This window comes from Sus scrofa, unplaced genomic scaffold (genome assembly GCF_000003025.6).
Source record: "Sus scrofa isolate TJ Tabasco breed Duroc unplaced genomic scaffold, Sscrofa11.1 Contig59, whole genome shotgun sequence".
Lineage (NCBI taxonomy): Eukaryota > Metazoa > Chordata > Mammalia > Artiodactyla > Suidae > Sus > Sus scrofa.
This window is the reverse complement of record NW_018085257.1, coordinates 544,849-570,860: the sequence shown is the minus strand read 5'-3', so window position 1 is coordinate 570,860 and position 26,012 is coordinate 544,849. Positions and strand designations below refer to the sequence as shown.

Sequence of the window (26,012 nt, the reverse complement as noted above, 5' to 3'; positions counted from 1 at the left end):
CAAATGGAAACTCAAATATATGAGATGAACCAAATGAAGTCCTGATTTAAGTACAAGCTGGATGTCATGGTAAGAAAAATGTTGCTCTACTGAAGAGTTTCTCAAAGGCCTCTTTTATGTCCCTGTTCCTAAGGCTGTAGATAAAGGGGTTCAACATGGGTGTGACCACTGTGTACATGAGAGCCACAATGATGTCCTTGTCAATGAAATTGCCTAACGTTGGGAAGAGGTACTGCCCAAATATTGACCCATAATACAGAGACACTACAGAGAGATGGGAGCCACATGTGGAAAAGGCTTTATAGATACCCTTGGTTGAAGGGATCCTCAGGATGGTGGCCCCAATATACCCATAAGACACAAGGATACATATGAATGGCAGAGTAATGACTACCACTCCTGCAGTGAACATGACCAGCTCATTTAGGAAGATGTCTGAACAGGACAATCTGAGCAGGGCTCCAAGGTCACAGAAGAAATGAGGGATGATGTCAGCACAAAAGGATAACTGGGTCAGGAGAAGGGTGTGGGAAAGGGAGCTGGCCCCAGACAGGAACCAGGATACAGCCACTAGGAAGGCACACAGCTCCTCTCTCATGATTGATGTGTAGTGAAGGGGGTGACATATGGCAACATAGCGGTCATATGCCATTGATGCAATAAGGAAGCTGTCCAGATCCGTAAAAAATATGAAAAAATACATCTGTGTTACACACCCTGCATAGGGAATGGATCGATTCTGAGTTTGCATGTTCACCAGCATCTTAGGGACAGTGACCGATGAAAAGGATACATCCGTTAGGGCCAAGTGGGTGAGGAAGAAGTACATGGGGGTGTGAAGGTGAGGGTCCAGCCTGATGAGCAGGATGATGAGTAGGTTCCCAGCACTGTGGTCAGATACATTCCCAGGAACAGAGCAAAAAAAATGCCTTGCTGCTCCGGCTGGATTGGGATCCCCAGGAGGAGGAACTTGGACACGCTGCTCTGGTTTCCCTCCTCATGCTGCTGTTTTTTGCTCAGATGAAGAATGCTTGAGAATATTAAGGTCTGAATTAATTGATTTTAGCAGTCAGATGAAAAATATATATGTTCTATTTGTAAGTGGGAAGCAACATTTGTCTCATATATTCCTTTTACAGTGACATATAAAGGAATTAGAAAAATTATCAATGAGGGAATGTTTGAGAGAGCCACCTTCTCTTGGTTCATTGACAAAATAGAACTTATGAATTTGTGTTTCTGAGGCCTAGTGCATGGAAAATGATGTCTCAGCCATGTTATTGGCCCAAGAATATTTTGTGGTAACTATTCCAAATATCAACCATTGCACAGAAACCTGTAGAAGATTTGACTTCAACAGTCACTGTTAAAGATCAGAAGCAGACTTTTTGAATAACAGGATGCAAAGAATGGTATTGTATTTGTTAAAGAACACTCATCAATATGCATACATTATATTGTTTACTGTTCAGAGAGGGTCCTTCAGATATGGTAGTGTCCTTCTCCCTTGAAGCCAAAGGATTTTTAAAATATTCCTTTTTAAAAACCTTAACAAATCCCCCTGTTTAAAAACTCGCAAAGGATTCCCACTGATCTTACAATGAAGTGTAACAGCCTTAATATGGCTTAAAGACACTGAGCAGTCTGTGTCTCTGCTACATTTCCAATCGTTTCCTCTGCATTCCCACCACACTGCCTCTGGCTGATGTCTCCATTCCAACTTCCCTGGAAAAGTATGTTTCCATTTGATGACATTTAGACTCCCTCTCCTTTGGCAGCTGTGGGTTCCCTGAGGTCTCAGGTCATGTTGGGAAAGCAAAGACCAATCTGACTCCCAGTGAATGTTTATGTGATTTTGGTTTTGGGTTATTTTCTATTTTCAACACAGAAAAGGTTAAATGATACAACATCTTTATCTACACAAAGTATATAATTTTTAGTACATTTTCCTTCCTCCCTATGCAACATAATAATACCCTGTAACAAAAATGAAGACTATGATCAAAATTGACAAAATAAGTGAGATTTTAGTTTTATCTCAAGTTTTTATCTCCCCATCAGGTGGTCCTGCCCTTTAACACAACACTTGCTGGTAGTTATGGTAAGAACAAGTAATAAGCACCAATGTTATGTCCAGATACCCAAAGTCCAGAACTTGTGGATCCCTTCTAGTACCTGGGAGGGAGAATTAAGGTGCAGGTGGAATTAAGGCTGCTTTATTAAGGCTGGCTTCAATATGAGATTATCCTAGATTATCTGGTTGGGTGTAATGTAATCACAGGTGTCCTTAAATGTAGAAGAAGGAAGCAGAAGAATCAGTCAGAGAGAGATTTTAAGATGTTATGCTTCTGACACAGAAGATGGAGAAAAGAACACAAACAATGAATGAAGGTGGGCTCAGGTGGCCTCTAGAAGCTGGAAAGGTACAGACATTTCTCCCTGAGAGCTCTCAGAGGAAATGCCAACAATTAAACTTTTGACCTCTAGAAGAGTAAACTAATAAATTGTGGGTTTTAAAGCCATTACATTTGTGCCAATTTGTTAGAGTATCAATAAGAAACTTATATGCTAGTAATGGGAAGATTTCATTTATAGTAAAATACTCTGATTATCTTGGCAAGTATGCAACAAAATCCTTGTTTCCTTCATCAACTTCCGCCTTGTATACAATAAAACATCAGTAGCTCACAGAGCTAACGCCTACCTAACATGGAAGGAAACAAGATTCCTATCTCATTAGAAGTGTTTGCCATTGGTCAGAAAGGAGACTCAAAACCACCCTCTCTCCTATATTCAGTAAGTGGACTATTCAGAATCTAAAGCAAGTTAAATTACTCCTGAAAAAAATCTGCTTCCCTGTATCTGTGTTTTATTGTTGGTTCACTTTAATCTCTTTTTTTCTTTTCCTGTTTATTCCTTCACTTTGTTATTCCTTCTCCATTTTCTCCTTCCTCCTCTCTCAGTTCTCATTCTCCCTGCCACTGAACTTCATTCTTTGTCACTCCATGTCTTTAAATCTGCTCTGCATACTCTCTCATTTTTTTCTCTTTTACTTTCTCTTCTCTTCCATGTCAAATTCAGCTTTCTTATATTTCCACTTCTAGACTAACATATAAGCCCAAATGCTGCCGAGAAAACAATATCCATTTCATCCCCAATACTGACCTTGCTTGCATTTGTAATCCAGTGTGTGGTGGGTAAATGTGCCCTGAGAGTCTGTTTAAGGGACCTGAATAATATTGTCCAAGATCCTCGATACCATTGAGCGTCAAAAAGAAAAGCAAAAAGCTCAGACTCTCACTCCTGTCTACCAGCCCAGACCTATGAATTTTGGGGTATACATAGCCAAGGAGAAAGCCCAGGTGGGCAAAGAGATGAAGTTGTTATTTCCAGTTAAAGACATCCATCAGACCTGGGTTAATTGCCCCATTTCCCCCTCGATTCCTCTAGGAAAAGTGTCCCATGGGAGAGAGGTATGTGCTGGGGACCTTAGAGAAGGAGCCCATGGAGGAAGGACCAGAGCCATCATCAGTTTTCCTTCTTTTTCAGATTATGTTTCCCACCCTTAAGCACCCTTTCACATATGATAAGCTCCAGAGAGTTTAAAAAATAATTACTAGCTCTAATGAGATCCAAATAGCCAAAGGACCAAATGGCTTCTTAGAACTAGATAGAACAGTGTCCCACTCAAAAAGTTCTTATTGGGCCATACCCACCAGGTGACCTAAAGAACATTGTCTTGTGTTTATTCCCTTTAGAGATCATTATGAAATGCAAAGTGAAAAGAGACAGAGATAATTACTTTTTTCCTTTTTCTTTAGACAAACATGTTTGGTTACATCAAATAAAATAACAAATAATCAAAATATATCAAATAAAAATAGTTTCAAGGAAGGAAGAATAAAGGAGGAAGGAAAAATAGAAAAACATAAAGCACAAAGAAACAAACTTGCACATAGGGAAAAAAATTGTTGAAACACACAATCCAGGAAAGTTGACCCCAAATTTAAAAGCTTCAGTTTCTTTAAAACTGACCTTTTGAAAAAATGATCGTTAATGCAGAACTAGTGATTCTTAGGATTGAGATATACAGGACAAAGAAAGAAATATGTATAGCTTCAGATAATTTTAAGGATTTATTTTGCCCTTTTTGAAATCTGAGGTTAAAAGACAGTAGACACAGCAAAGCTTTATCTAGGCAGCTTATTTCTAGCTGTGATAACCTTGCATTTCTGCCACAATTTCATGTATATCAGAGGAGAAGGACTGGGAGACTCTCAACTCAGACCTGTTGAAGTCCAACAACATTTTAGATACAAGCCAGAGAAGAAAGTCACCTGAATAGTGACCAATGGCAGCTTTGCAAAATCAAAGTGGACAAATCTGAGGTGTGCTGGATGCTAGTGTTTCCTCTGTGGAATTAGCTTAATTTCCCCAAGCGATGGTTGTGCTAATATTTGTCTTTTGGCTATAGCTTTCCTCTCCCTATCTTCCTTTCCCACCCTCCTATTGGTATTTACTTTGACCCCCAAATAAAATACTTATCCTTCATTCTTGGTTCAGGATTGGCTTCTGGAGGAATGCAAGTTAATCAATTTCTATGACTTAGTGATTTTTATAATTGACTCTTTGGTAGGAAACAGCATTCCTATCTTCAGTATGATTCAGAGAGACTTTGAAAAGTGTATCTCTATGTTCCTGATACTAGTGGATAACAATTCAGAATAAATCAAAGATCTTGATTTCTTATCTCTCTGCTCATGTATTTAGAAAGGCTGAGGACCCCTATGATGGTAGAATACAAGTTGTTTGCTAGAGGAAATAAGCATTTGCTAATTGGCTACAAGATATTTTTAGAAGAGACTGCTTCCCGAGACTCAAGAACTTTTCTTTGATGGTTTCATGCCTTGATGTTCAGGTTCCAATGTGAGTGGATGGGTGAGAAGCAGGATTGGCAGGTGAGCAATCAGACACAGCAATTGCGCCTGTTGGGGTCAGCCACCTTCCTCTTCTTGCAGTTTGTCAACCCATGGACTTCTCTTCCTGGACCATCACTTTCCTATGAAATTCAGCCTTTGTTCACAAAGCTACATAATATTTTCATTCCTCATGAAAGAAAGACATGATTATATAAATATTATGGTTGGGAAATTTTGATATATAAATGTCTCCACTCTGAGCAACAGAATACCTTCTTTAACATTTTGGAGCACATCTTTCCAGGTTTTAAGAAAACAATTGGCATTTTTGAAAATAGATATAAACATGCCTTTATACCCATTTTCTATTATGTCCTACAAAGATTACATCAAGGAATTCCCATCATGGTGCAGTGGAAATGAATCTGACTAGGAATCATGAGGTTGCGGGTTCAATCCCTGGCCTCACTCAGTGGTTTAAGGATCCAGAATTGCCATTAGCTGTGATGTAGTTAACAGAAATGGGTCAGATCTGGTGTTGCAGTGGGTGTGGCATAGGCCAACAGCTATAGGTCCGAACATACCCATAGACTGGGAAACTCCATACGCCATGGGTGCAGAATTAATAAGACAAAGAGCAAAAAAAAAATACATCATAAGCTTCTCATAAATATCAATTTAAGAGTGGTGTAATATTCCAAAGGCTGTGTACCACAATTAAGTTAACCCTTCTTTCATTAATGGAAAATAGGCTATAATTATTTATCCTTTTTAAAATTATACCACAGTGATACCATCAAATTCTGGAAGAGAACATAAGCAGAACATTCTCTGACATCATCCTTAAAAACGTTTTCTCAGATCAGTCTCCCAAGCAACAGATAAAAGCAAAAATAAACCAATGGGACCTAATCAAACTGATAAGTTTTGCACAGCAAAGGAAATCATAAAGAAAACAAAGAGCACTTACAGAATGGGAGAAAACAGTTTCAAATGATGCAAATGACAAGGGCTTAATCTCTACAATATACAAACAACTTAAACAACTCAACAGCAAAAAAAAAAAAAAAAAAAAAGGAAAAATGGTAAATGACCTGAATAGACACATCTCCAAGGAAGATATTCAGAGGGCTAATAAGCACATGAAATGATGTTCAACACCTCTGATTATTAGAGAAATGCAAGTCAAAACTTCCATGAGGTACCACCTCACACCAGTCAGAATGGCCATCATTAATAAGTCCACAAACAACAAATGCTGGAAGGAGTATTGAGAAAAAGGAACCCATCTGCATTTTTGGTGGGAAAGAAAGCTTGTACAACCACTATGGAGAACAGTATGGAGGTACCTTAGAAATTCTATGTAGAATGACCATATGACCAAGCAATCCCACTCTTGGGCATATATCCAGACAAAACTCACCTTAAAAAAGAGACATGCACATGCATGTTTATTGCAGCACTATTCACAATAGCCAAGACATATAAACAACCCTAATGTCTACTGACAGATGATTGGGTTAGGAAGATGTGGTATATATATACAATGGCATAATACTTGGCCATATGAAAAACGACATAATCCTATTTGCAGTAAAATGGATGGTACTAGAGACTCTCAAACTGAGTGAAATAAGTCAGAAAGAAAAAAGAAAAATACCATATGATATCACTTATATCTGGAATCTAATATATGGCACAAATGAACCTTTCCACAGAAAAGAAAATGATGAAATTGGAGAACAGACTTGGGGTTGTCAAGGGGGAGGGGGAGGGTATGCGTTGGATGGGTGCTTGGGCTTAACAGATGCAGACTATTGCCTTTGGAATGGACTATCAATGAGATTCACAGTGTAGTACTGGGAACTGTTTCTGGTCACATACGATGGAGCATGATAATGTGAGAAAAAGAATGTATACATGTATGTGTAACTGGGTACCATGCTGTATAGTAGAAAACTGACAGAATGCTGCAAACCAGCTACAATGGAAAAAATCATTACATAAAAAATAAAATGAAATTATACCACAATGAAACAATTCAAATTCTAGAGAAAGTTTTTTTCAGTACTGGGCAAACAGTAGAAACTGTCCTAGATCCTGTAGCCTCACCTCCAAACTCTAGTGGCTCTTATTTTGTTACAGTTGTTGGCACCTAGATCAGTTTACTTCTCTACAATTTAACTATCATCTGGGGTTTGCATCTGCGTGATTGAACCATTCAACATGTGGCATATTTATCCTTTCATCTCATCTTCAGTCATTTCAACCTCCATTGCACTTTAGCCATCTATTCCCTTGGTTATATTAGGAAGACTGAGATTGATTTAGCTATCAAATTAAACTTTCCATAACTTTTCTGGCTTTCCCCTCTACTCGTTCATTACACAGAATCTTTGGCCTCATAAATCTATCCAGTCTCTGATCCTGTCCATTTTCCCCCAAATTCATTTTCCTCTCCCCTACAGATCTCATGGTTTCTCACTCTCTTACTTACTGCCAGTGACTTTACTCCAGTGACCTTCCACCCCATCCGTCTAGCAAAGCTTCCATGTTGGATCAATCCAATTATTCACCTTCTATGCTTCCTTACTTTCCATTTAGTCTCTGTCCACCATGGTCTAGAGTCTGTTCCCACCACTCACTGACAGTGCTCCTGGTTACATCACCAAAATTCTCCTTATTACCAAATTCAGTGCATCATTTTCATCACTTAACTTTCCCTTCCTTTGCTCCCATGGTCCCATCTTTTTCATTTTCTATGTCTCTCAGTCTTTGATGCCCTTTGGGGAAATCTCTTTCTGTCATTTCCTTAATTGTCAATGTTCTCTCTGGTCTGTGTTCAGATCTGTTCACCTCCCTTTCTCTTTGTTCTTTCTTTCCTCCGTTCTTCCCCTCTTTTACTTCTCTCCAGTCTTGCCTTCTTTTCTCAGTATTTCTTATTCTTTTCATTTCTTTTTACAATCTCACCCTCTGCTATATTGAAGGCCATAAATATCTATCTGGATCCAAAATATATTCACTTGCCTCCTCAATGTCTTCTTGTGAATAACCCACAGGTACTTCATACTTGGCATATTAAAATCTTCTCAAATCTATTTCTCCTTCTAGGTCCCCTATCTCAGTAAATGGCACAAATATACACTCAGCTGTTCAAGCCATAAATTTAGAGTTTTTAATGCCTTTGTTTTTCAGAATCTCATCAAACTCCCAAATTACTGCATCCTTTATTTTTTTTTTTTTTTTTTAAATTGTTATTTCCCAATACAATTTTTCTCTACTGTACACCATGGTGACCCAGTTACATGTACATGTATACAATCTTTAGATTCTGATTCTGAAGGAGACCTAAATCCATAGCGTTCTCTCTAACTCCACTGCCTCAGACAGACTTCCATAACCTCTTACCCGAGCATCTCTGATTACTTCCAAACTTGACTCCCAGCTGCTGGTCTTACATCCCATAACTCCATCCTTGCCCTGCCAACATTATCTCCATCTACTGCAAACACCTGCTCATTATCCATTCTTCACTTATAACATAAGTTTTAACAAGACACTATCAGTCTTTGAGCAAATACTTCCAGAGTTTTCTCTTTCCTTTGGGAAAAAGTGCAAATTGTTCAACATGGTCTTCATGGTTCTGCACTGTTCATTCCTGATAGTTTCTCTGGCCTCATCCTGAACCTCTTCCCCTGATGAAGTGTATATTTCAGCCTCTCTAATTTTCTGATAATTGTTTTCTGAATTTGTCACCTTTTCTCTTCTCCATGTGTTTTCCTGTTCCTCTGTTTTTCTCCCTTCCATATGTCTCTACACAGCCCACATCAACTTTTACTTCTTTGGATTACTTGAGTCTCTGCTTACTTGTAACTTCCTTCAGCCATAACCCCTTAAATTTGGGTTTAACACTCCTCTGTTCTCACAGGACTCAGGCCTCACCTTTAGTACATTATTTGACACATCCTATTTTGTCTATTCCACTCACTAGGTTGGGAGCCCTTTTAGAGGAACAAAACCCTTTTCAAATCTTTATAAAAGTTTTATTGAAATAAATTGATTCACAAAGTTGTGATAATTTCTGCTATACAACAATGTGATTCAGTTATACATATACACACATCCATTCTCTTTCAGATTCTTTCCCACCATTGATTAGCACAGAATACTGGGTAGATTTCTCCATGCCATACAGCAGGTCCTGTTAGGCCAGTCATTCCATATACCTCAGTGTGCATATGGGAGTCCCAAGACTCCAGTCCATCTCTCCTCCCACCCTCAACTTGTTTCTTTTGGTAATCTAAGCTTTTCAAATCTGTGATCTGTTTCTGTTCCAAAAATAAGTTCATTTGCATCCTTTTTTTTGTCTTTTGTCTTTTGAGAGCAGCAACCGTGGCATATGGAGGTTCCCAGGCTAGAGGTCTAGTCAGAACTACAGCTGCTGGCCAACCCTACAGCTACAGCAATGACAGATCCAAGCCATGTCTGTGACCTACACCACAGCTCATGGCAACACCAGATCCTTAACCCACTGAGTGAGGCCAGGGATCAAACCTGCAACCTCATGCTTCCTAGTCAAATTCATCTGCTGTGCCACAACAGGAACTCCAATATCCTTTTTTAGATTCCACATATAAATGATATGTTGTTTCTTGCAAAAACTTATTTAGTATGATAATTTCTAAATCCATCAATGTTGCTGCAAATGCATTATTACATACTGTTAAAAATGTGTTTTCAAATCTATACAGAGGAACCTCACAAAAGGCACATAGATATTATAAAATAATTTTATGAAAGAGTAAATAAACAATTTATTGGAAAAGATAAAATGCTATATTCCACTTGATTCCATGTCTTTACTTTTGCCAATCTGAACTGAAGGCTTCTCACACCCATTTTAGGATTAAAGAATATATTTTGAGCCCTGACTATGTGCCAACTATTATTATGTGCATTAACCAAGAAAAAAAAAAATCCCTTTAGGCATTTGTGTATTTCTATAAGAAGAAGAAAAATCTCTATGTCTGAGAAACAGATGCCCAATTATTCATGGATAAATGTTTTTATTCCCCAGGGATGAGTAGCAATTATCCACCCATGTCTGGACTGAATGTAGAAGGAAGGTTCCACAGGATACAGAGCCCACTGCTGCAGGAGAGCCATGTGATGCAACAGAACACAGCTTTAGATTTGAAGTTAATGGGTTTGAAACCCCCTCCTTTGCCCATTTTCTTTTGAGCCACCCTCTTTGCAATGAAATAGGAAAAGGACTATCTACTGCTGGAATGATTGGGAGATTAAATGAGTTATGGACATGAACTTTCTTTAAATGAATGTGCAAATAATGAATCCTATGTATATTCCAAAGGAGTTGAATATCTTCAGTATCTGATAAAGGCACAACTCTATGGGGAATAGTTAAGAGAAGTGCATTTATCACTCCCAAATTGTCCCCTCAACAGAAATTATTGGCCTTGGTCCCCTGGGTCCCATTCTGCTGGTAAAAATAGATACTTTGTTGTTGCCCTGGATTGGTTAAAAAGAGAGTGTACCACCTCCCCACTTCCGGTTGAGCTTATGGCTTCTCCCCATTCTATAACTAAGACTTCTGGAGATAAAATGTAAAATTTGCTCACATTATGGAGCTGACAGAATTTGAAATGATCACTCCTGAGCTAGGTAATGGCAGAGCTTTTATACTTCACTCAGTAGTGTGTGTGTGTTTGTGTGTTTGTGTGTGGTGTGTGAATGGTCTGTTGTGAAATCTTGCAGATAATTATACTTGTGCCTCATACTTTTATAATTTTTATGTATAATCTCAAATAAATTAGGGAGGCATAGTAAATTACAATTCCTTGGGTTTTGTTCTTTCCCTGTAAGAAGCTGTTCTCTCACAATTTTCTAAATGTCTGGCATGTGTGTGAGCTGTAAGCAAAGACTTCTAGGTTTAATAATGATAAGGATGATGATGTGATGCAATGGCATCTGGACTGTTTTTGCACACAGTTAAAAACATGCCCTATATGCAATTTTCTATTATGTTTCTCCATAAATGAATTCATAAGGTTTAAGAATTCATTTTTTTTTCTTTTGCGTTATTTTATTTTCCCACTGTATAGCAAGGGGATCAAGTTATCCTTACATGTATACATTACATTACATTTTCCCCACCCTTTGTTCTGTTGCAACATGAGTATCTAGACAGTTCTCAATGCTACTCAGCAGGATCTCCTTGTAAATCTATTCTAAGTTGTGTCTGATAAGCCCAAGCTCCTGATCCCTCCCACTCCCTCCCCCTCCCATCAGGCAGCCACAAGTCTCTTCTCCAAGTCCATGATTTTCTTTTCAGTGGAGATGTTCATTTGTGCTGGATATTAGATTCCAGTTATAAGTAATATCATATGGTATTTGTCTTTTTCTGGCTCACTTCACTCAGTATATGATTCTCTAGTTCCATCCATGTTGCTACAAATGGCATGATGCCATTCTTTTTGATGGCTGAGTAGTATTCCATTGTGTATATATACCACCTATTCCTAATCCAATCATCTGTCGATGGACATTTGGGTTGTTTCCATGTCCTGGCTATTGTGAATAGTGCTGCAATGAATATGCGGGGGCATATGTCTCTTTTAATTAGAGTTTTGTCCGGATATATGCCCAAGAGTGGGATTGTGGGGTCATATGGAAGTTCTATGTATAGATTTCTAAGGTATCCCCAAACTCAGTCTCCAAAGCATTATAAATAAGAGCAAAAATAAACCCATGGGACCTCATCAATCTGAAAAGCTTTTGCACAGCAAAGGAAACCCAAAAGAAAACAAAAACACAACTTTCAGAATGGGAGAAAATAGTTTCAAATGATGCAATTGACAGCAACTTATACAACCCAACAGCAAAAAAGCCAATCAATCAATGGAAAAATTGGCAAAAGACCTGAATAGACTGTTCTCCAAGGATGATATATAGATGGCCAGCAAACACATGAAAACATGCTCAACATCGCTGATTATAAGGGAAATGAAAATCAAAACTACCATGAGATACCACTTCACACCAGTCAGAATGGCCATCATTAAGAAATCCACAAATAACAAGTGCTGGAGGGGGTGTGGAGAAAAGGGAACCCTCCTGCTCTGCTGGTGGGAATGTAAACTTGTACAGCCACTATGAAGAATTCATCTTATTATGTATATGATATTACTTCCAATGGATATGTACCATACTTGTCTTAACTTTCCAACTATTTTTTTTCCTTTGAAAAACGTTATCTAGGCTTTTTGTCCTGGAGACCTGAGAAATTATTTTATGAGTAGCTGTCTTGTAAATCCAGTAGCTGTTCTCCTAGTCTCTCTATTCATGTCTGCATCATCTGATTAAGGACAGAGGCAACACATCCACCAAAGGCTTTGTGGAAATGACAGACCCATCTTCTCTTGAATGAGGAGCATAAATGCAGATGTATATTTTCCGTCAAATCATATACTACAGGAGTCAATATAGCATGGTGGTTAGAAACATGGGTTGAAAATCAGATAAATATGGGATTGGATGACTTGTCCATCATTTTCATAAGTGATCTATGGCAAATTTCTTACACTCTTAAGTCCTGGTATCCAACAAGTTAAGCCTTTATTGTGGGGCTGTTAGGTTGATATAAAGTACATGTCACAGCAACTGGCCTACAGTAGTCACACAATAAACACATGATTAGTGAATGATTGTTATCATATTGTTGTTGTTATTACTGATATTACCATCTATGCACATATCTTGAAATCATAGGTTTTTCACTCATCATCAAATTTCCCAGTTTACTTCCTGAAATTCTTGAATGCTCTCAGGCAGCATAGTTAATTAAGGCATGCAATATAGTGGGAAGAATGTGGTCTCTGAAGCCAGAGACATGTGGGATCAAATCCCAGGGCCACTACATACTAGTGCTATAAAACATTAGCCAAGTTTTATCACTGCCTCCCAATGCTTTCATCTCTAAAATGAGGAGCGGAATGTCTATGTTGCAATATTTGGGGAAGATGTGAGTAGTATATGAAAAGCACCTTTTGCAAACTAGGTAGGTACTCAGATTTTATTAACAATGTGACTATTTTTAGCCATATACCATTCATTCAGCCAAATTGGAAAGACAGTGCATCTATTTTCAGTGTGTCTATAGCCTCTGTGCTTATTCTGCCTGTAATCCCCAATCTGCTTTCATCCTCACTTTGACTGGAGTGGTCAATGCCCTTGTTTGGCCATTCAAAACTGGCCCCTAAATACTGAACTCTTCCCAGCTATTCTACCTCCATGACTTGGCCATAGTGCTCTTTCTCCCAGGAATATTTACTTTTAAACATAATCTATAGTTGGGACCTCAGGGTTTTTTTCTCTTGCTGAAAGAATCCAGCAGCCTTTTGAGAGTGATGTTTGTGTAGAGATATGGAAGACTCTATGCTGATCTGAAAATCAAACTACACAAACATAATTCTGCAAGTTCTCTCCCAAGAAAAATTGACCCAAATTATCTTAAAAAATCTTAAGAAAATTAGAGACAGTATTCTGGTTCTCATTTTGTACAATCCATGAAGATTGTGGTGTCAGCCTTGGGTCCAAAGTACTAGACTCTGCCCATAAAGGCTTCTTCCTTAAGGACTAAGTAGCAAACTATCTTTCACCTCTTTCTGGGAGGTGGCATGGTAAAGAATTCATAGATGTTGTAGTCTGTTACCTGGTTCTGATGTTATCAGGAGACAGATGGTTTTTTTGCTCTAGTCACTGAAAGTCACCCTTTGACATGAATGTTCATATACTGCATTAATTCTATTGATAATACATTCATCCCTTCACTCTGATCAGAGTTGGGGGGAAAAAGACTGATGATTCATGGCCTTCTGAATCTAGTTGACACAGTGATGGTGAGGTCAAGTCCTCATTACAACCAGACTGTTTCTAGGCTATTTTCTTTGACTGTTGTAGTTGTTTATGTTTCTGACAGTACACTATTTGTTGTAAAGAATTCAGTTTTATAATAAGGTTGGATAGGCTATGGTGTATCCCTACCTTCTCCTTTAAAAACTTATAGAAATTTTTAGAAATATTGATTTGGATTAGTAAATAAATTTCTCCTAGGTTGTACTAGAGACCCTGAAAATATTAGAATTCCTTTTAAAAATTGCATTTGGCTTTTAGGCTGTACTTCTCTGAATGTGTTGTCATGGAGCAAGTAACATGGAGCCTTGGGATTATTAGGGTTAAACTTGGGTGTTGAACAAGACATGATGTAAGTCTCAAAGAGGCTGTCTTTGGAGTAAGTAGTTCATTACCTCTAAGCCACAATGGGAATGCCTTTCTTATCTTTGTAATCAATCATGTTTCTGGCACTAAGGTACTAACTGGACATACAAGAATAAAACAACATACAGAATGCCTTCCCTCAGGATACTGTCCCTCAAGAGCACAACAGACCAAGGACTAACTAAAGGTGTGAACCTAAAACCAGGTTCCCTGTGTTATGATTTTGGTCCCACCAATTTCTCACTGTAGCACTTGGGATATTAAATCTCTCTTGGCTCATGTTGTCTCTCTATAGCATGAAGATCATGATAGAGTTAATAAAGAGGATTCTATTTCATCATGCATGTATACCAAGGACACAGTCCTGCATCGAATAAACACCAAAATTCCATATTTTTTTTATGAGAGGACCTGTATCACCCAAAAACCAATATCATATTCAGGAGTTTAATAAACCAATACTATGAGGTGGTTTATAAAGGACAAGAGGCTAACCTAAAATTTATGTTGTTAACCTACCTGAGCTTTCAAACAGTTAAAGTGAGTTTCTTAGCTTATATGCTATCACTGGGGTAAGTTTCCTGGTAGAATTTCTCTTTATACAAATTTATCCTCTTGACAAGAAAAAACTTATTTACAACACTGTAAATCAACTCTAATGTAAAAAAATAAAAATTATACATAAAAAATAAACCTTACTTCAGTGCATGTATCTCCATCTCCATCTGACCCTCCAGTTGCCTGAGATGTGGTTATTCATCTGTAGGAAGACACCTGAGATCTGAGATGGGGTCTAAGACCTGAGACATCCTAAAGGATTGGGGTGTCTCTTAGAATTTAGTGCCTGATTGATCAGCACTATTTCCCAATACTGATCTTCGACTAATAATTGATAGTTAATGAACACTATGTCAGACAAATATATTTTTGCACGATTGCCTCACTAAATTTTCCATAGTCCTAGGAGAGGGGCATTCCCATTGTTGCTCTGTGGGTTAAGGATCCAACATTGTCTCTGGGAGGATGTTGGTTAATCCCTGCCCTTGCTCATTGCTTTAAGGATCTGGCATTGCCACAAGCAATAGGACACAAATACAGCTCGGATTTGAACCCTAGCCCAGGAACTTAGATATGCCAATGCAGCAGCCATAAAAAAATAAAAATAAAAAACACTTCATTTTCAATATACTCAAAGGAGTTGAAAACTAGCATGATCATAGAGTTATTAACTGCTATAGTCACAACTCTCTCCATGTCATTAAGAAAAATGTATGGAAATATTTATTCCTATGACACTACTCTTCCTCATTCTCTTTAGTTAGACAATCAGGCAGGAACTTAAGAAGAACTATTTCAGGAGTTGAGTCCACCCACTCAGATAATGGTCCACACTCATATTTCTGAAACCCTTTAGTTTCCAAATCGCTTTCATATGCCTTCAATTTCTTTCAATCCATCTATATTTGTGTCTGGGAAGTAGCAAATGTGATTTTTTTCTTTCATTTTACTAACAGGAGTATTGAAATGGCTTAAACAATCTCAAATGGAAATTGCATAGTGGAACCTGGTCTCAAACACTGATATTCTGATCATCTTTAGGCTAAAGATAGAAACAACCCATTTCATGTTATGGGGGTAGAGAGGCTAACATCAAATGTCAAATGTGAAAATTTAAAGTTAAATATTTAAATAAGCTTGGGAGAGGAACTTGACATTGTGAAAGAATCTGTCAGTAGATGGGTGCCTCAGACCATGGAGTTGCTTGGGGTTATTAACTGACTCAGTTCACGGGGGATAAGGAGGTACCAGGCACTTGACCCTCTTGCCGAGCACAGGCCTTTCATTAAAAGCTGCTAGGTCAGACATAGCCCAGGATCTCACATATCTCCTCCAGGAGAACCAGAGCTCCTAATTACACCCAGGAGCTACAGTGTGAACCAAAGGAAAAAATACAGATGTGGTTATTTGATTCCATTACCACCATGTGCAAAGAGGTAGCTGTGAAATTTCTTCCTAGTGAGGAAGGGAAGATGTGTGTGACCTGGGGGGTGGGACATTCAGAGAGACAGAGCCTATGGATGGGCCTGATTTTCCTATCTTCATACCAAATAGTGTCCCCTGCACAATCAGGACATAGAAAATCAGGTGTTTGGGTCTCCATGACACAATTTACTACAATTTGCTAAGTGCTAACAATGTGCCTAGCTTCGTAAGCACCTTACAGACAAGATCTGTCAGAAATTAGCATGACCCCATTGAACAGTAATGGATACTGAGATTCACCACGGCCAAACCCAAGGCCGCCAAGATATAAAGTGGGGAAAAGACAAAGATCTGAGTGCCAAAGTATGTGATTCCAGAAATGAGTATTTCATTTCTAAAACGTTTTACTAAAAGTGAAGCAGGGTGTCAAAAACCTTGAGCTTCCAGGGCCCATGCTGGAGTAGTCAAATCATAGAAAAATGGATGCCAATAGCTAGGCAAAGTTGGTTTCCTGCAGAGGTGCCTGTGTGGACTCTGGTCTCAGACAAGTTGGGACTAAAAAATGTGAGAAGGTCTCTGACACAAACACACATGCACATTTATTTCTTCTGTGTGAAATAAGTCAAGGTGTGGGTTTGTTACACAAAAGTACTCACACACTATCATGGAAACACACTTGCCAAATGGAGATTTATAGACTTCCTTGGTTTATACTTTCACTAGATAAATACAGTCAGGGTGTGAGTAAGCCTCACACAAATCTATGCAAAACTCACAAACAAAATACACATGTACAACACAGCTACACACACAGAACTATCAATAATCCTAGAACAGAGGCATGATTGACACAAGAACTCATGTATATTTGCATCACAAGCAGTGAACAAGGTCTTATACATACCACACAAGCAGCAGGTGCAAGTAGAATAAGCACACACAGAGGAAATGTCCAGGCTTCCGTGACCTCTGCATATCCTAGTGTGGGTCATTCAGTGTGTTTTTCAGTTACACATACACACATTGACTTGAACAACACAACACACACACAAATAGATGTAACTTCTCTGATAATCATATATACACACACAGACACACATGCATGACTAGGGAGGTTCCTGGGCTCCTTCTGAGCTATACCTGTGCTCTGAGTTCAAATACCTTCTGCTTCATTCTCTAACCTGAATCCTCTCTTTCTGTCAAGAAGACAGATCCAAAGAAAAAGAGCAAACCTCAGTGGCCTGAGAACCTTACAGACTCTCATGTCAGTTCTACAGCTTCAAAAAATGCACAAGGAGATCTGCTTTTCTCCATCCTAAATGGACCCTGGAGGGAATCCACCCCCAGTCCCCTACTAGAGAATCAGTCCATTGACAATTTCTCCACTTCCTCCTAGACCCTTGGGAAACAGGATTATGGTCCATAGGAGCTGATCTCTACCTGGTTTCACAGGAGAAAGTATCCCTGATATGAATGGTACCTTGCACTTTTGGTCCAATGAGAAGCAGGAGTTCCCCCATTGCCCATGGCCTCTTTGTCATGACTACAACATTCTCACAACAGCAGTGTGTGGCACAGACAGTGTAAGGACCTTTGCAAGTATCTATAGCCTCCTTAACACTGACACAGAATTTCATTAGAACACAAAGCCCATTAAATTGCACAGGTCTCAGAGTTCCCATTGTGGCTTAGCAGGTTAATAGTATATTTGAGGATGAAGGTTCAATCCCTGGCCTTTCTCAGTGACTTAAGGATCCCAAGTTGCTGCAACCTGCAGCATAGTTGGCAGATTTGGCCCAGATCCAGTGTTGCTGTGGCTGTGGCATATGCCTTCCACTGCAGCTCCAATTCAACCCCTAGCCCAAGAACTCCCTTATTTATGCCACAGGTGTGGCCGTAAAAATATATGCATGTCTCCCTACTCCCCAGAAAGATTTTGTAGGGTACAGTCTGTGCCTGATTCAGGAGAGTGTTGAATGAATCTATAACTCTGGAAAAAAGACTCTGGGTTCTTCCCCTACTAAGAAAGCATACCTGAGCAAATTTATCAAAGACCACTGAGAGTCAGTTTCCTCAAAGTGGAAATAATAATCATTATCTTCAAGTGAATATGAAGGATGGGTCAATGGACACCTAATGAAAGTTTACTAAATGTTAATGCTTATTATCAATATCTTTGTATCACTAGAGATCAGCTATGGCTCAAACAGGCAATTGTAACTGGTAACTGTTGAGCAAATTCATCTGTTTATTCAAACATTGATTAACTTAAGTAATAACTAAGGCTCCCACTAAAGTAATACTGATATACTGTAGAGACATAATAGAGAACAATGTAAAGAGAAATCTCTCTCCTGGAACACACATCCAATTGGAGGTTGCTGCAGACAAAAAAAACTTAAGGCAAAACGAGTGGTAGGTAAATGGTGAAAAGTGCTGTGGTATGATAAAAATAAGGCATGGAGCTAAGGAGACTCAAGAAGTTCAGGGAGATCTCTGGTGCCCTAGTGGTTATGGATCACTGCTGTGTTGCAGGTTGCATCCCTGGCCTGAGAATTTCTGCATGCCTTGGGTGTAGGCAATTTTTTTTTCAAAAAATATCCAGTGTTACAGGATTCTTAAACAAGAAAGCCAGGGTCTGCAAACTGGTTTACACTACTACACACTTATTAGACTGGCAAAAATTGAAAGGACTCCTGCTCTCCAGTATTAATGAAGATATGGTAGAACTGGAACTCCCATACCATATACCTAGCATATGACTAGGTATTTGTACAAAGGGAAAGAAAGTATATAGTTATACATAGACTTACACAAGAATGTTCATAACAGCCTTATTTAAGATGCAAAAACTGGAAATAGCCTAGATGTTCCTCAATGGACTTACTCTATAGTGCAAGGAACTACACTCAGTATTTTCTAAAAATCAATCAGGGAAAAGAACCTGAGAATATATAGGTATGTGTGTGTGTGTGTGTATGTGTGTGTGTTTGTAACTGAATCACTTTGCTGTACACTTGAAACTAACGTAACATTGTAAATTAACTACACTTCAATAAAAATAAAATCCAATGAAAGCATAAAAATAAAAATAGGAAAATTTTAAAAGTGAAAATAAAATTAATATTGTAAATATGGCCATACTACACAAACAAATCCACAGATTCAATACAATCCCTATCAAATTACCAATGACATTTTTCACAGTATAAGAGCAAAAAATCCAAAAATTTGCATAACTCCCTCAGATTTCAAGCAATATTAAAAGCCACAGTCATCAAGAAAGTGTGGTACTGGTAGCAAAACAGACAGACAAATGGAACAGAATAGAGAACCCAGAAATAAACCCAGACACCTATGGTCAATTAAACATTGACAAAGGCAGCAAGAACATAAAATGGGAAAAAGACAGTCTTTTCAGCAAGAATTGCTGGGAAGCCTAGACAGCTGCATGCAAAACAACGAAACTAGAACACACCATCATACCATGCACAAAAATAAACTCTAAATGGCTGAAAGACCTAAATATAAGACAAGACACCATCAAACTCCTAGAAGAGAACATAGGCAAAACATTCTCTGACATTAACCTTAACAATGCTTTCTCAGGTCATTCTCCCAATGCAACAGAAATAAAGGCAAAAATAAACCAATGGAACATAATCAAACTGACAAGTTTTGCAGCAAAGGAAACCAAAAAGAAAACAATAAGACAACTTACAGAATGGGAGAAAGTAGTTCCAAATGATGCAATGGACAAGGGCTTAACCTCTACAATATACAAACAATTTAAACAACTCAACAGCAAAAAAAAAAAAAAACCAACAACCCAATGGAAAAAATGGACAAAAGACCTAAATAGATATTTTTCCAAAGAAGATGTACAGATGCCCAACAAGAACCTGAAAGAATGTTCAACATCCATGATTTTTAGAGAAAAGCAAATAAAAACTAGCATGATCTACCATCTCACACAAGTCAGAATGGGCACCGCTCATAAGTGCACAAATAACAAATGCTGGAGGGGCTGTGGAGTAAAGAGAACCCTCCTGCACTGTTGGTGGGAATGGAAGCTGGTACAACAGCTTTGGAGAATAGTATGGAGGTAACTTAGAAAGGTATACACAGAACTATCATATGACCCAGCAATCCCACTCTTGGGCATATATCCAGACAAAACTTCCCTTATAAAACACACCTGCACCTGCATGTTCATTGAAGAACTATTCACAATAGCCAAGACATGAGAACAACCCAATGTCCATTAACAGACAATTGGATTAGGAAGATGTGTTAGATATACACAATGAAATACTACTCAACCATAACAAATAACAAAGTAATGACATTTGCAGGAACATGGATGGAACTAGAGACTCTCATTCTGAGTGAAGTAAGCCAGAAAGTAAAAGACATATACCATATGATATCACTCATATATGGTATCTAATATACAGCAAAAATGAAATTTTCCACAGAAAAGAAAATCATAGACTTGGCGAATAGATTTTGGTTGCCCAAGGTGAGGGGGAGGAAGTAGGATGGATTTGAGCCTTGGGTTAATGGATGCAAACTATTGCTTTTGGCTGTGTAAATAATTTTATATTTTAAAATAATCTAAAAAATGTATTGGGGAAATAACAATTAAAAAAATTAACCTCACACTAACAAAGGGGGTGTGGAGCAGAAAAGGGATTCACCAGGGGAGGGTGTTATAACAATCTACTACATACACCTGATAAATTCCACTACTAACTTATATAATAAAAAACCTACTTAAATAAAAAATAAAAACTTTAGATTATTATAACCAATAGCAGTGGTATATCCACACAATGGAATACTACTCAGCAATGAAAGAATGAACTACTGATACACACTATAACATGAGTGAAGCTCAAAATGCTTCTTCTGAGTAAAAGAAGGCAGCATGAAAATGATAGAGACTGTATAGTTACACTGAAATAAGATTCTAGGAGATGCAAACTAATCCATGAGACACAGGAGATGCAAACCAATCCATGAGACACAAACATATTAATGTTTCTACTGAGGACAAATGGGAGGAGCAAAGAGAGGCCAGGATTGTAGACATCAGGGAAATTCACAATCTTGATGGCTGTGGTGAGTGCTTTATTGGTGTATACTTACGTCAAAAGAAGTTATATGGTATAATTTAGTCATTTGAAGTTGATTGTATGTCATGTACACCTCAAAAAATCTGAGTATTTTTAGAGAACAATAGCAAAATCAAGTATGGCCATGTTATTCCTCTACTGAATCCCTTCCAGTGGGTTCCCAAATGAGAAAGAAAACTAGAAATTCAATTATAATGGTTAATTTTATGTGTCAACTTGGCTAAGCTACAGTCTCCAGATATTTGGTAAAAAAAAAATTCTAGATGTTTCCATGAAGGTATTTCTATGGATGAGAATAACACTGCAATCACCAGAATGTGAATAAAGCAGATTATTCTCCATAATGTTGGTAGGCTTCATCTAATCAGTTGAAGGTCTTAAGAAAATGAATGGTCTCCCACAAAGAAGTACTTCTGTCACCAGCCTGAATTCAGAGTCAAATGCTGCAAGGTCACATTTACCTTGTGCTTCCACCTGCCAACCTACCCTACAGACTATAGTTGCCAGCCTCCACAATTATATTAGCCAATTCTTTAAAATATCTCTCTCTCAATCTATCTTTTCCTTCTTTTTGTCCACCTGTGGCTTAAGGAAGTTCCCAGGTCAGGGGTCAGATCCAAGCCACATTTTCAAACTATACCTCAGGTGCGGCAATGCTGGAACCCTTAAACAACTGCAGAAATACCACCAATCCGTTTGTGTCACAGCAGTAACTCCATAATCTCTCTCTTTTATTCCCCCCCACACACACATCCTATTAGTTCTATTTCTCTGGAGAACCTTGATTAATACACCTTCTATGACCTTGAGTGATCTACAAATCTGCTCCTCTGACATTTCTAAAACTTATTACCTACCATCCATCTCCTACTCAGCCCTGTCCAGCTACTGAGGCCCCCTTAATGTCCCTGAAATAACCAGGCACCGTCTCACCTCAGAGTACTTCTAGGTGCCAATCTCCAAGCTTCTGCCCAGGTATCACCATGACTTGCTTACCTGTCCTCACTAATGTCTTTGGATGTTCCTTCCCAGTAGGCCCTAACTGGATCACATGATTTTTAAATTATGAATATAATCCCAGCATACTTGCTCCCCCTTTTTATGCCTCCTTTACTCATAATGGTTTTTACCTGCAAAAATCTTACAATTATTTATGTCCAGCATAGAAACCCACCTTCCATAAAACTTTCATCCCAGTAAAGAAATAATGACATTTTAAAAATAAGTAAAGTTTATGATGTGTTAGAATGTTAAAACCTGCTATGAAAAAAAAATGAGCATGATGAGCTGGATCAGGACTGCTGGAGTGTAAATTCTACAGATGATACTTTTTTTTTAACTTGTGTTCCCAGAATGTGGAAAACTGCCTGGCACATAATAGTCATGCAATAAATATTTTTGTGTGCATAAATTCTACATTCACATATTTAGACTCTTCATATTAGAAGTGATTTCTCTGGGGGAGGATAACACTCATTTTCCAAGATTAAAATTAATCTGATAGCTATAGACTCTTCTCAACACCAAAATACAATTTAGGGGGATACATCAGTCTTTCTAGAATAGGGAAACTTTGTAATTGGACTGACTGCTCTCTGCTCCCCTACTGTCTCAGGCACAATCACATTAAAGTTTATTTAGGTTTCAGCAAACTATCCAAAGTAGATTAATAATGAGATACTGCATTGATAAGATAAGCATTCTGAACTTTGCTAAAACTAAAAATTAGAAATTAATGTTTGTAGCTCTGGAAGGCAAGAAACCACAACTTGGAAGCCACCTAAATGTTCATCGATAGAGGACTGAATAAAGAAGATTTGGTACATATGTAATGTAATACTACTCAATATAAAAAAAGAATAAAATAATGTCATTTGCAGAAACCTGGATGGACACAGAGATTATCATATTAAGTAAAGTAAGCAAGACAAAGATCATATAATATCACTCACATGTGTGATCTAAAAAACATGATAGAAATGAACTTATGTACAAATCAGAAACAGACCTGCAGACATGGAAAACAAATATGCCTACAAAAGGGGAAAGGGAGTGGGATAAATTAGGAGTTTGGGTTTAACATGTACACAGTGCTATATATAAAGTAGATAACTAACAAGTACCAATTGTATAGCACAGGGAAATATATTCAATATTTTGTAATAACATACAAGGAGATAGAATCTGAAAAGTACATAAATACATACATACATACATATATATGTATAATTGAATATCTTTTCTATACACTTTGACTAACACAACATTCTAGGTCAAATATACTTCAAATAAATAAATAAATAATGTTTTAAAATTTTTTTTAGATGGAGTTCCCGTCATGGTGCAGCAGAAATGAATCTGACTAAGAACCATGAGGTTTCAGGTTTGATCCTGGCCTTTTTCAGTGTGTTAAGGACCCAGCATAGCTGTGAGCTGTGGTGTAGGTCTCAGACAAGGCTCAGATACGGAATTGCTGTAGCTGTGGTGTAGGTCAGCAGCTATACCTCTCATTCGACCCCTAGCCTGGTAACCTCCCTATGCCACAAGTGCAGCCCTAAAAAGAAAAAAAAACACACCAATGCCCAAGAATATATGTACACAAGAAAATATTACATATATATATATATATATATTTCAAAAATGTAAAAATCCAAATATAATAATAATATAAAACATTGCAAAAAATGCAAAATTTAAACAAACGCATGCACACAAAGGAGTTTGGTGCTTGAAAACTTGCTGCGGGTAATGTCACATTTAGGGTTATGGAGGAATAAATGAACAAGAAATATGACTAAAGGGAGCCAATAACAATGACCAAATAAGGCACACTTAGGAAAATGCTAGAGAAATGGGTGACCAACACAAAATTTTAAGGCATTTCTGAAAAAGTCAGTGAGTGAAATGAGAACATGGTTAGGTGATTCTCACTTGGCTACAAGGTTACTGCTTCTGGAAAGAATCCCCAGAGCCATTGTCATGTCCCTGTTTCTCAGGCTGTAGATGAAAGGGTTCAGCATGGGGGTGACCACTGTGTATATCACAGAAGCAATTATATCTTTGTCATGGGACTGGCCCACTGAGGAGGAAAGGTACAGTGCCATAATTGTCCCATAGAACAGAGACACAACAGAGAGGTGTGAGCCACAGGTGGACAAGGCTTTGCAGATCTCTATAGCAGAGGGGACCCTCAGGATGGAGAGCCCAATGTGGCCATAAGAGACCAGGATGCCACTCAATGGAAAAATGACAATGGCAGCCCCTGCAGTGATTATCACCAGGTCACTGAGAGAGGTGTCTGAGTAAGAGAGCTTGAGTAGGTTTGGAAGGCTACAGAAAAATTGGGGATGATGTTGTCAGCACAGAAGGATCCTTGGGCCAGCAGGAGGGTGTGAATAAGGTCACCAGCACAGGAGAGAATCCAGAATCCAGCTTCAAGCAGAGCATACAGTCCTTCTCTCGTGACAGTGGTGTAGTACAGAGGGTGACAGATTGCCATATACCTGTCATAGGCCATCACCGTGAGGAGAAGATTAGCAACACAACCAAAAATCATATAAAAATACACCTGTGAAAGGCACCCTGGATAGGAGATTGACAGGTTCTGGGTCTGCATGTTTATCAGCATCGTAGGGACAGTGACAGTTGAAAAGGAGATGTCTGTGAAGGTAAAGTGACTGGGGAAGAAGTACATGGGGATGTGGAGGTGAGGGTCCAGCCTGATAAGCAGGATGATGAGCAGATTCCCCAGCACCATGCTCAGGTACATGCCCAGGAACAGGGCAAAGAGCATGCCCTGATGCTCTAGCCAGTTGGGGAGCCCCAGGAGGAGGAACTCGGATATGCTGCTCTGGTTTTCCCTCCTCATGCTCATTTTCTCTCTATGGGGAATGAAGAGAAATGGGAAGTGCCAGGAATTTAGAAGTACTGAGCATCACAGTTACCCCATGCTCACATGGTTTCTCACAGTGACTGTCTCAGTGTAGACAGATCTAACTGAACTGCACTCACACACTGATGCCTTATCCAGTCTGGAGAGAGCAGAGCAACTTGATTTGTCTGAACACTGACATTCACATGGAGAAAGTATATGATTTCAATCAAGCCCTTCTGAGGAAATAAGGAACAGCTCATTCTTTGTTTGACATAGTGGAGTCACTATGATAGACAGTAGGGAGAGAGTAATAAATAAGACACTGTCCCTTCAGGGATCTACTGTCAGGCTGCTTGTGTGTTTGAGTCTGTCTTACACAACAATTCATGCATGTACAAACACACACACACACACACACACACACACACACCATTTAAAGCATTATTGGGAAAATTAGTATACCACGTACAAAATAAATTGATCAACACATATCTCACTTATCTTTAGAGAGACTACAAGAAAGGAAGGAAGGAAGGAAGGAAGGAAGGAAGGAAGGAAGGAAGGAAGAAAGAAAGAAAGAAAGAAAGAAAGAAAGAAAGAAAGAAAGAAAGAGAAAGAAAGAAAGAAAGAAAGAAAGAAAGAAAGAAAGAAAGAAAGAAAGAAAGAAAGAAAGAAAGAAAGAAAGAAAGAAAAGAACGAGAAAGGAAGGAAGGAAGGGTCAAACATTATGACACTCCCCCAAAAAATTAAACAGAGAATTACCATATGATTCAGAAATTTTACTTCTGGTTATATAACCAA

The 26,012-nt window shown here is 38.4% G+C and overlaps 1 protein-coding gene across 1 annotated transcript; it reads right to left on the bottom strand.

Moving 5' to 3' along the window:
- Positions 1-64: 64 nt before the first annotated feature.
- Positions 65-25,205, bottom strand: LOC100739679 (olfactory receptor 1J2-like). The gene is given in 4 exon segments (XM_021082231.1): positions 65-885; positions 888-993; positions 17,650-17,663; positions 24,701-25,205. Coding segments are annotated over 4 exon segments (1,446 nt in total).
- Positions 25,206-26,012: the final 807 nt, after the last annotated feature.